This window comes from Mobula birostris, chromosome 11 (assembly GCF_030028105.1).
Source record: "Mobula birostris isolate sMobBir1 chromosome 11, sMobBir1.hap1, whole genome shotgun sequence".
Lineage (NCBI taxonomy): Eukaryota > Metazoa > Chordata > Chondrichthyes > Myliobatiformes > Myliobatidae > Mobula > Mobula birostris.
In genome coordinates this window covers 11,399,739-11,412,288 of record NC_092380.1, presented here as the reverse complement: position 1 = coordinate 11,412,288, position 12,550 = coordinate 11,399,739, and the positions used below count along the sequence as shown (strand labels likewise).

The 12,550-nt window shown below is 43.7% G+C and overlaps 1 protein-coding gene across 1 annotated transcript in view; it reads right to left on the bottom strand.

Moving 5' to 3' along the window:
• Positions 1-12,550, bottom strand: part of LOC140205367 (uncharacterized) — a 126,540-nt gene that overhangs the window by 33,834 nt on the left and 80,156 nt on the right. The window contains exons 49-58 of the mRNA XM_072272961.1: positions 11,605-11,661; positions 10,481-10,516; positions 9,882-9,938; positions 7,037-7,072; positions 6,439-6,495; positions 5,328-5,363; positions 4,729-4,785; positions 1,884-1,919; positions 1,286-1,342; positions 179-214 (exon numbers count right to left, since the gene is read on the bottom strand). Coding sequence (XP_072129062.1) covers positions 179-214; positions 1,286-1,342; positions 1,884-1,919; positions 4,729-4,785; positions 5,328-5,363; positions 6,439-6,495; positions 7,037-7,072; positions 9,882-9,938; positions 10,481-10,516; positions 11,605-11,661 — 465 coding nt within the window. The remainder of the gene's footprint in view (positions 1-178; positions 215-1,285; positions 1,343-1,883; positions 1,920-4,728; positions 4,786-5,327; positions 5,364-6,438; positions 6,496-7,036; positions 7,073-9,881; positions 9,939-10,480; positions 10,517-11,604; positions 11,662-12,550) is intronic.

Genomic DNA, 12,550 nt, shown 5'->3' with positions numbered 1-12,550 from the left:
CTCTCTCACACACTCCACCCTCTTGTCTGCTCAGATTCAGGAACAGGGCTCACAGTGTTGGGGTTTCCAGCTAAGGCCAATGGTTACCCACAGATTCCCAGGGTCATTAGTACAATCGTCAATGGATTGTTCACCAGAGAATGTTACAGCAAGAGATTGAAATCATAAATATTGATACCTCGAGCTTCAGAGTGACTATTTCTTTCTGTAGAATCTGGAAAAGAAGGGAAAGAATTTCAGTTCACCAATCACAGGGCATTCTCTATGGCCATTATCAGTTCAAGTTCCAAAACATTCGGCCTCATTTTAATGACACTTCACCGTAAGCCGGTGATGTATAGTTGACAGATCACAGAACATAGAAAAATACAGCACGGTCCAGGCCCTTAAGCCCACAATGTTGTGCTAACCCTTTCACTTACTCCAAGATCAATCTTACCCTTTCCTCTCAAATAGTCCTTCATTTGTCTTTCAACTATGTGCCTCAGAGTCTCTTAAATATCGCTAATATATCGCCAACTACCGTCAATCCTGGCAGAGCATTCCATGCAATTTCCATTCTCTGTGTATAAAAACCAACCTCTGACAATCCCCTGTACTTCCCCACAAACATGGGAGATCTGTTCCGTCCTGTATCCATTTTCAGCTTGGGAAATTATCTCCGGCTGTCCACTCCATCTATGCCTTTGGTGTACACCTCTATCACACCACCTCTTATCCTCATTCTTGTGGTTAGACCGCACTTGGAATATTGTGTTCAGTTCTGGTCACTTCATTGTTGGAAGGATGAGGAAGCTTTAAAGAGGGTGCAGAGAAGATTGACCAGGACGCTGGCTGGATTAGAGAGCATGTCTTATGAAGACATATTGTTCAAGCGAATGCTTTTATCTAAGGAGCAAAGACATCTGGGTAGCATCCTTGTAAATCTTCTCTGCACTCCCTCTAAAGCTTCTGCATCCTTCCTATAAAGAAGTGAACAGAAATCAACACAATACTCTAAGTGTGGTCTCAACATTACCTTGTGGTTCTTGAACTCGATCCTGCGACTAATTCTGCCTTCAGGTTTGACTTTCCAAAGTGAATAATTCACACTTTTCTGAGTTGAACTCCGTCTGCCATTTCTCAGCCTCCCCTGGAATAAATGCTTCTGCAATGTATCCAGTCTGTTCCCCATTCTATCTGATTCCTTGTAGATTCTGATGTCAAGTAATTAACCAGTGAACTACTCCTCTCAGACCCAGATTAGCTCAGTCAACAATCTCTGTATAGAAAGAAATCCACGAACCATCATCTTCTCGGGATCCAATCACTTTGATCCTCCTTTCTCCACTTTCTTTGGAATCTGAAAGTAAAAAGTGTTTGATTATAAAATGGAAGGTGAGTGTGGAAAGTCTCCTAGCATCAAAGTGTATCCCTGTAATGTGGAACTATCTGTTTACACTCACACACGTCATTGCCACAGATCTGAGTACCTCCCCATGAGCTGCTTACCCATTTCCCAACACCCCACCTGAGGTTGGGATTGGATCCAACTTTTTCCCAAGACACAGCAACCCGAAGATGGTCTCTCTGTGGTGAGTGAGAGTTTTCCCCTGGAGGTGAAACAAGTGTCTACGGGTCCAGGTTGGTGTCCACCCAAACTTGTGAGCTTCAACTCATCTGAGCCTCCCATACCAAGGAACCTTTGTCGGGGATGATGTTGTCCCTCTCTCACACACACTACCCTCCTGTCTGCTCAGATTCAGGAACAGGGCTCACAGTTTTGGGGTTTCCAGCCAAGGCCAATGGTTACCTACGGATTCCCAGGGTCATTAGTACAATTGTCAATGGATTGTTCACCAGAGAATGTTACAGCAAGAGATTGAAATCATAAATGTCGATACCTCGAGCTTCAGAGTGACTATTTCTTTCTGTAGAATCTGGAAAAGAAGGGAAAGAATTTCAGTTCACCAATGAAGGGATATTCTCTATGGCCATTATCAGTTCAGTTCTCAAACATTCGCTCTCATTTTAATGACACTTCACTGTAAGCCGGTGATGTATATTTGACAGATCACAGAACATAGAAAAGTACAGCATGGTCCAGGCCCTTCAGTCCACAATGTTGTGCTAACCGTTTCACCTACTCCAAGATCAATCTTACCCTTTCCTCTCACATAGTCCTTCATTTGTCTTTCAACTATGTGCCTCAGAGTCTCTTAAATATCGCTAATATATCACCAATTACCAATAATCCTGGTAGAGCATTCCACGCAATTTCCACTCTCTGTGTATAAAAACCAACCTCTGACAATCCCCTATACTTCCCCACAAACATGGGAGATCTGTTCCGTCCTGTATCCATTTTCAGCTTGGGAAATTATCGCCGGCTGTCCACTCTATCTCTGGCTTCGGTGTACACCTCTATCACACCACCTTTAATCTCCTTCTTGCAGTTAGACCACAGTTGGAGTATTGTGTTCAGTTCTGGTCACTTTATTACTGGAAGGTTGAGGAAGCTTTAGAGAGGGTGCAGAGAAGATTTACCCAGATGCTGGCTGGATTAGAGAGCATGTCTTATGAAGATATATTTTTCAAGCGAATGCTTTTATCTAAGGAGCAAAGACATCTGGGTAGCATCCTTGTAAATCTTCTCTGCACTCCCTCTAAAGCTTCTACATCCTTCCTATAAAGAGGTGAACAGAAATCAACACAATACTCTAAGTGTGGTCTAACCTGAGTTTTATAAGCTGCAACATTACCTTGTGGTTCTTGAAATCGATCCTGCGACTAATTCTGCCTTCAGGTTTGACTTTCCAAAGTGAATAATTCACATTTTTCTGAGTTGAACTCCGTCTGCCATTTCTCAGCCTCCCCTGGAATAAATGCTTCTGCAATGTATCCAGTCTGTTCCCCATTCTATCTGATTCCTTGTGGATTCTGATGTCAAGTAATTAACCAGTGAACTACTTCTCTCAGACCCAGATTAGCTCAGTCAACAATCTCTGTATAGAAAGAAATCCACGAACCATCATCTTCTCGGGACCCAATCACTTTGATTCTCCTTTCTCCACTTTCTTTGGAATCTGAAAGTAAAAAGTGTTTGATTATAAAATGGAAGGTGAGTGTGGAAAGTATCTCAGCTTCAAAGTGTATCCCTGTAACGTGTAACTATCTGTTCACACTCGCATACGGCACTGCCACTGATCTGAGTACCTCCCCATAAGCTGCTCACCCATTGCCCAACACCCCGGAGGTTGGGATTAGATCCAACTTTTTCCCAGGACACAGCGACCCGAATATCGTCTCTCTGTGGCGAGTGAGAGTTTTCCGCTGGAGGTGAGACAGGTGTCTATGTGTCCAGGTTGGTGTCCACCCAAACTTGTCAGCTTCAACTCAGCTGAGCCTCCCAGACCAGGGAACCTTTGTCGGGGATGATGTTGTCCCTCTCTCACACACTGCACCCTCCCGTCTGCTCAGATTCAGGAACAGGGCTCACAGTGTTGGGGTTTCCAGCTAAGGAGAATGGTTACCCATGGATTCCCAGGGTCATTAGTACAATCGTCAATGGATTGTTCACCAGAGAATGTTACAGCAAGAGATTGAAATCATAAATATTGATACCTCGAGCTTCAGAGTGACTATTTCTTTCTGCAGAATCTGGAAAAGAAGGGAAAGAATTTCAGTTTACCAATCACAGGGCATTCTCTATGGCCAATGTAAGTTCAGTTCTCAAACATTCGCTCTCATTTTAATGACACTTCAGTGTAAGCTGGTGATGTATAGTTGACAGATCACAGAACATAGATAAGTACAGCACGGTCCAGGCCCTTAAGCCTACAAGGTTGCGCTAACCCTTTCACCTACTCCAAGATCAATCTTACCCTTTCCTCTCACATAGTCCTTCATTTGTCCTTCAACTATGTGCCTCAGAGTCTCTTAAATATCGCTAATATATCGCCAACTACCATCAATCCTGGCAGAGCATTCCACGCAATTTCCACTCTCTATGTATAAAAACCAACCTCTGACAATCCCCTGTACTTCCCCACAAACATGGGAGATCTGTTCCGTCCTCTATCCATTTTCAGCTTGGGAAATTATCTCCGGCTGTCCACTCAATCTATGCCTTTGGTGTACACCTCTATCACACCACCTCTTATCCTCATTCTTGTGGTTAGACCGCACATGGAATATTGTGTTCAGTTCTGGTCACTTCATTGTTGGAAGGATGAGGAAGCTTTAAAGAGGGTGCAGAGAAGAATTACCAGCACGCTGGCTGGATTACAGAGCAGTCTTCTGAAGATATATTGATCAAGCTAAGGCTTTTATCTAAGGAGCAAAGAGACACCTGGGTAGGATCCTCGTAAATCTCTGCACTCTCTCTAAAGCTTCTACATCCTTCCTCTAAAGAAGTGAACAGAAATCAACATAATACTCTAAGTGTGGTCTAACCTGAGTTTTATAGAGCTGCAACATTATCTTGTGGCTCTTGAATTGATCCCCCGACTAATTCTGCCTTCAAGTTTGACCTTCCAAAGTGAATCACTCCACTCTTTTCTGAGTTGAACTCCATCTGCCATTTCTCAGCCTCTCCTGGAATAAATGCTTCTGCTTTGTATCCAGTCTGTTCCCCATTCTACCTGATTCCTTGTGGACTCTGATGTCAAATATTTAACCAGTGAACTAATTCTCTCAGACCCAGATTAGCTCAGTCAACAATCTCCGTATAGAAACAAATCCACGAACCATCATCTTCTCGGGATCCAATCACTTTGATTCTCCTTTCTCCACTTTCTTTGGAATCTGAAAGTAAAAAGTGTTTGATTATAAAATGGAAGGTGAGTGTGGAAAGTCTCCTAGCATCAAAGTGTATCCCTGTAATGTGGAACTATCTGTTTACACTCAAACACGTCATTGCCACAGATCTGAGTACCTCCCCATGAGCTGCTCACCCATTTCCCAACACCCCACCTGAGGGTGGGATTGGATGCAACTTTTTCCCCAAGACACAGCGACCCGAAGATGGTCTCTCTGTGGTGAGTGAGAGTTTTCCCCTGGAGGTGAGACAAGTGTCTATGGGTCCAGGTTGGTGTCCACCCAAACTTGTCAGCTTCAACTTATCTGAGCCTCCCATACCAAGGAACCTTTGTCGGGGATGATGTTGTCCCTCTCTCACACACTCCACCATCCTGTCTGCTCAGATTCAGGAACAGGGCTCACAGTTTTGGGGTTTCCAGCCAAGGCCAATGGTTACCCATGGATTCCCAGGGTCATTAGTACAATCGTGAATGTATTGTTCACCAGAGAATGTTACAGCAGGAGATTGAAATCATAAACGTCGATACCTCGAGCTTCAGAGTGACTATTTCTTTCTGTAGAATCTGGAAAAGAAGGGAAAGAATTTCAGTTCACCAATGACAGGGCGTTTTCTATGGCCATCGTCAGTTCAGTTCTCAAACTCTCGCTCACATTTTTATGACTTTTCACTTTAAGCTGGTGATGAATTGTTCACAGATCATTGAACATAGAACAGTCCAGTACAGTCCAGTCCAGGAGCTTCAGCCCATAATGTTGTGCTAACCCTTTACCCTTCTCCAATGTCAATCTTACCCTTTCTTCTCAAATTGTCCTTCATTTCTTTCATCCATGTGCCTTAGAGTCTCTTAAATGTCCCTCTAACACTACCCCTAGCAGCGCATTCCACACAATTACCACTCTGTGTATAAAAACAAATCTCAGACATCCCCCTGTACTTCCCCTCAAACACGCGAGGTTTGCTCCCTCAATTTTCCATTTCCAGCTTGGGAAAATATCCCTGGCTGTCCACTCTATCTACACCTTTACTGTACACTTTGATCATACCACCTCTTATCCTCATTCTTGTGGTTAGACCGCACTTGGAATATTGTGTTCAGTTCTGGTCACTTCATTGTTGGAAGGATGAGGAAGCTTTAAAGAGGGTGCAGAGAAGATTTCCCAGGACGCTGGCTGGATTAGAGAGCATGTCTAATGAAGATATATTGATCAAGCGAATGCTTTTATCTAAGGAGCAAAGACATCTGGGTAGCATCCTTGTAAATCTTCTCTGCACCCCCTCTAAAGCTTCTACATCCTTCTTATAAAGAGAACAGAAATCAACACGATACTCTAAGTGTGGTGTAACCTGAGTTTTATAAGCTGCAATATTACCTTGTGGTTCTTGAACTCGATCCTGTGACTAATTCTGCCTTCAGGTTTGACTTTCCAAAGTGAATAATTCACACTTTTCTGAGTTGAACTCCATCTGCCATTTCTCAGCCTCCCCTGGAATAAATGCTTCTGCAATGTATCCAGTCTGTTCCCCATTCTATCTGATTCCTTGTAGATTCTGATGTCAAGTAATTAACCAGTGAACTACTCCTCTCAGACCCAGATTAGCTCAGTCAACAATCTCTGTATAGAAAGAAATCCACGAACCATCATCTTCTCGGGATCCAATCACTTTGATCCTCCTTTCTCCACTTTCTTTGGAATCTGAAAGTAAAAAGTGTTTGATTATAAAATGGAAGGTGAGTGTGGAAAGTCTCCTAGCATCAAAGTGTATCCCTGTAATGTGGAACTATCTGTTTACACTCACACACGTCATTGCCACAGATCTGAGTACCTCCCCATGAGCTGCTTACCCATTTCCCAACACCCCACCTGAGGTTGGGATTGGATCCAACTTTTTCCCAAGACACAGCAACCCGAAGATGGTCTCTCTGTGGTGAGTGAGAGTTTTCCCCTGGAGGTGAAACAAGTGTCTACGGGTCCAGGTTGGTGTCCACCCAAACTTGTGAGCTTCAACTCATCTGAGCCTCCCATACCAAGGAACCTTTGTCGGGGATGATGTTGTCCCTCTCTCACACACACTACCCTCCTGTCTGCTCAGATTCAGGAACAGGGCTCACAGTTTTGGGGTTTCCAGCCAAGGCCAATGGTTACCTACGGATTCCCAGGGTCATTAGTACAATTGTCAATGGATTGTTCACCAGAGAATGTTACAGCAAGAGATTGAAATCATAAATGTCGATACCTCGAGCTTCAGAGTGACTATTTCTTTCTGTAGAATCTGGAAAAGAAGGGAAAGAATTTCAGTTCACCAATGAAGGGATATTCTCTATGGCCATTATCAGTTCAGTTCTCAAACATTCGCTCTCATTTTAATGACACTTCACTGTAAGCCGGTGATGTATATTTGACAGATCACAGAACATAGAAAAGTACAGCATGGTCCAGGCCCTTCAGTCCACAATGTTGTGCTAACCGTTTCACCTACTCCAAGATCAATCTTACCCTTTCCTCTCACATAGTCCTTCATTTGTCTTTCAACTATGTGCCTCAGAGTCTCTTAAATATCGCTAATATATCACCAATTACCAATAATCCTGGTAGAGCATTCCACGCAATTTCCACTCTCTGTGTATAAAAACCAACCTCTGACAATCCCCTATACTTCCCCACAAACATGGGAGATCTGTTCCGTCCTGTATCCATTTTCAGCTTGGGAAATTATCGCCGGCTGTCCACTCTATCTCTGGCTTCGGTGTACACCTCTATCACACCACCTTTAATCTCCTTCTTGCAGTTAGACCACAGTTGGAGTATTGTGTTCAGTTCTGGTCACTTTATTACTGGAAGGTTGAGGAAGCTTTAGAGAGGGTGCAGAGAAGATTTACCCAGATGCTGGCTGGATTAGAGAGCATGTCTTATGAAGATATATTTTTCAAGCGAATGCTTTTATCTAAGGAGCAAAGACATCTGGGTAGCATCCTTGTAAATCTTCTCTGCACTCCCTCTAAAGCTTCTACATCCTTCCTATAAAGAGGTGAACAGAAATCAACACAATACTCTAAGTGTGGTCTAACCTGAGTTTTATAAGCTGCAACATTACCTTGTGGTTCTTGAAATCGATCCTGCGACTAATTCTGCCTTCAGGTTTGACTTTCCAAAGTGAATAATTCACATTTTTCTGAGTTGAACTCCGTCTGCCATTTCTCAGCCTCCCCTGGAATAAATGCTTCTGCAATGTATCCAGTCTGTTCCCCATTCTATCTGATTCCTTGTGGATTCTGATGTCAAGTAATTAACCAGTGAACTACTTCTCTCAGACCCAGATTAGCTCAGTCAACAATCTCTGTATAGAAAGAAATCCACGAACCATCATCTTCTCGGGACCCAATCACTTTGATTCTCCTTTCTCCACTTTCTTTGGAATCTGAAAGTAAAAAGTGTTTGATTATAAAATGGAAGGTGAGTGTGGAAAGTATCTCAGCTTCAAAGTGTATCCCTGTAACGTGTAACTATCTGTTCACACTCGCATACGGCACTGCCACTGATCTGAGTACCTCCCCATAAGCTGCTCACCCATTGCCCAACACCCCGGAGGTTGGGATTAGATCCAACTTTTTCCCAGGACACAGCGACCCGAATATCGTCTCTCTGTGGCGAGTGAGAGTTTTCCGCTGGAGGTGAGACAGGTGTCTATGTGTCCAGGTTGGTGTCCACCCAAACTTGTCAGCTTCAACTCAGCTGAGCCTCCCAGACCAGGGAACCTTTGTCGGGGATGATGTTGTCCCTCTCTCACACACTGCACCCTCCCGTCTGCTCAGATTCAGGAACAGGGCTCACAGTGTTGGGGTTTCCAGCTAAGGAGAATGGTTACCCATGGATTCCCAGGGTCATTAGTACAATCGTCAATGGATTGTTCACCAGAGAATGTTACAGCAAGAGATTGAAATCATAAATATTGATACCTCGAGCTTCAGAGTGACTATTTCTTTCTGCAGAATCTGGAAAAGAAGGGAAAGAATTTCAGTTTACCAATCACAGGGCATTCTCTATGGCCAATGTAAGTTCAGTTCTCAAACATTCGCTCTCATTTTAATGACACTTCAGTGTAAGCTGGTGATGTATAGTTGACAGATCACAGAACATAGATAAGTACAGCACGGTCCAGGCCCTTAAGCCTACAAGGTTGTGCTAACCCTTTCACCTACTCCAAGATCAATCTTACCCTTTCCTCTCACATAGTCCTTCATTTGTCCTTCAACTATGTGCCTCAGAGTCTCTTAAATATCGCTAATATATCGCCAACTACCATCAATCCTGGCAGAGCATTCCACGCAATTTCCACTCTCTATGTATAAAAACCAACCTCTGACAATCCCCTGTACTTCCCCACAAACATGGGAGATCTGTTCCGTCCTCTATCCATTTTCAGCTTGGGAAATTATCTCCGGCTGTCCACTCAATCTATGCCTTTGGTGTACACCTCTATCACACCACCTCTTATCCTCATTCTTGTGGTTAGACCGCACATGGAATATTGTGTTCAGTTCTGGTCACTTCATTGTTGGAAGGATGAGGAAGCTTTAAAGAGGGTGCAGAGAAGAATTACCAGCACGCTGGCTGGATTACAGAGCAGTCTTCTGAAGATATATTGATCAAGCTAAGGCTTTTATCTAAGGAGCAAAGAGACACCTGGGTAGGATCCTCGTAAATCTCTGCACTCTCTCTAAAGCTTCTACATCCTTCCTCTAAAGAAGTGAACAGAAATCAACATAATACTCTAAGTGTGGTCTAACCTGAGTTTTATAGAGCTGCAACATTATCTTGTGGCTCTTGAATTGATCCCCCGACTAATTCTGCCTTCAAGTTTGACCTTCCAAAGTGAATCACTCCACTCTTTTCTGAGTTGAACTCCATCTGCCATTTCTCAGCCTCTCCTGGAATAAATGCTTCTGCTTTGTATCCAGTCTGTTCCCCATTCTACCTGATTCCTTGTGGACTCTGATGTCAAATATTTAACCAGTGAACTAATTCTCTCAGACCCAGATTAGCTCAGTCAACAATCTCCGTATAGAAACAAATCCACGAACCATCATCTTCTCGGGATCCAATCACTTTGATTCTCCTTTCTCCACTTTCTTTGGAATCTGAAAGTAAAAAGTGTTTGATTATAAAATGGAAGGTGAGTGTGGGAAGTCTCCTAGCATCAAAGTGTATCCCTGTAATGTGGAACTATCTGTTTACACTCAAACACGTCATTGCCACAGATCTGAGTACCTCCCCATGAGCTGCTCACCCATTTCCCAACACCCCACCTGAGGGTGGGATTGGATGCAACTTTTTCCCCAAGACACAGCGACCCGAAGATGGTCTCTCTGTGGTGAGTGAGAGTTTTCCCCTGGAGGTGAGACAAGTGTCTATGGGTCCAGGTTGGTGTCCACCCAAACTTGTCAGCTTCAACTCATCTGAGCCTCCCATACCAAGGAACCTTTGTCGGGGATGATGTTGTCCCTCTCTCACACACTCCACCATCCTGTCTGCTCAGATTCAGGAACAGGGCTCACAGTTTTGGGGTTTCCAGCCAAGGCCAATGGTTACCCATGGATTCCCAGGGTCATTAGTACAATCGTGAATGTATTGTTCACCAGAGAATGTTACAGCAGGAGATTGAAATCATAAACGTCGATACCTCGAGCTTCAGAGTGACTATTTCTTTCTGTAGAATCTGGAAAACAAGGGAAAGAATTTCAGTTCACCAATGAAGGGATATTCTCTATGGCCATTATCAGTTCAGTTCTCAAACATTCGCTCTCATTTTAATGACACTTCAGTGTAAGCCGGTGATGTATAGTTGACAGATCACAGAAGATAGAAAAGTACAGCACGGTCCAGGCCCTTCAGTCCACAATGTTGTGCTAACCCTTTCACCTACTCCAAGATCAATCTTACCCTTTCCTCTCACATAGTCCTTCATTTGTCTTTCAACTATGTGCCTCAGAGTCTCTTAAATATCGCTAATATATCGCCAACTACCATCAATCCTGGCAGAGCATTCCACGCAATGTCCACTCTCTGTGTATAAAAACCAACCTCTGACAACCTCCTGTACTTCCCCACAAAATGGGAGATCTGTTCTGTCCTGTATCCATTTTCAGCTTGGGAAATTATCTCCGGCTGTCCACTCCATCTCTGGCTTCGGTGTACACCTCTATCACACCACCTTTAATCTCCTTCTTGCAGTTAGACCACAGTTGGAGTATTGTGTTCAGTTCTGGTCACTTTATTACTGGAAGGTTGAGGAAGCTTCAGAGAGGGTGCAGAGAAGATTTACCCAGATGCTGGCTGGATTAGAGAGCATGTCTTATGAAGATATATTGATCAAGCGAATGCTTTTATCTAAGGAGCAAAGATATCTGGGTAGCATCCTTGTAAATCTTCTCTGCATTCTCTCTAAAGCTTCTACATCCTTCCTATAAAGAAGTGAACAGAAATCAACACAATACTCTAAGTGTGGTGTAACCAGAGTTTTATAAGCTGCAACATTACCTTGTGGCTCCTGAACTCGATCCCGAAACTAATTCTGCCTTCAGGTTTGACTTTCCAAAGTGAATAATTCACACTTTTCTGAGTTGAACTCCATCTGCCATTTCTCAGCCTCTCCTGGAATAAATGCTTCTGCAATGCATCCAGTCTGTTCCCCATTCTGTCTGATTCCTTGTGGATTCTGATGTCAAGTAACTAACCAGTGAACTACTCCTCTCTGACCCAGATTAGCTCAGTGAACAAACTATGTATAGAAAGAAATCCACGAACCATCATCTTCTCGGGATCCAATCACTTTGATTCTCCTTTCTCCACTTTCTTTGGAATCTGAAAGTAAAAAGTGTTTGATTATAAAATGGAAGGTGAGTGTGGAAAGTCTCTCAGCTTCAAAGTGTATCCCTATAATGTGTAACTATCTGTTCACAGTCACACACGGCACTGCCACTGATCCGAGTACCTCCCCATGAGCTGCTCACCCATTGCCCAACACCTCCCTGAGGGTTGGATTGGATTCAACTTTTTCCCAGGACACAGCGACCCGTATATGGTCTCTCTGTGGCGAGTGAGAGTTTTCCCTTGGAGGTGAAACAGGTGTCTATGGGTCCGGGTTGGTGTCCACCCAAACTTGTCAGCTTCAACTCAGCTGAGCCTCCCATACCAAGGAACCTTTGTCGGGGATGATGTCGTTCCTCTCTCACACACTCCACCCTCCTGTCTCCTCAGACTCAGGAACAGGGCTCACAGTGTTGGGGTTTCCAGCCAAGGCCAATGGTTACCTACGGATTCCCAGGGTCATCAGTAGAATCGTCAATGGATTGTTCACCAGAGAATGTTACAGCAAGAGATTGAAATCATAAATATTGATACCTCGAGCTTCAGAGTGACTATTTCTTTCTGTAGAATCTGGAAAAGAAGGGAAAGAATTTCAGTTCACCAATGACAGGGCGTTTTCTATGGCCATCGTCAGTTCAGTTCTCAAACTCTCGCTCACATTTTTATGACTTTTCACTTTAAACTGGTGATGAATTGTTCACAGATCATTGAACATAGAACAGTCCAGTACAGTCCAGTCCAGGAGCTTCAGCCCATAATGTTGTGCTAACACTTTACCCATCTCCAATGTCAATCTTACCCTTTCTTCTCAAATTGTCCTTCATTTCTTTCATCCATGTGCCTTAGAGTCTCTTAAATGTCCCTCTAACACTACCCCTAGCAG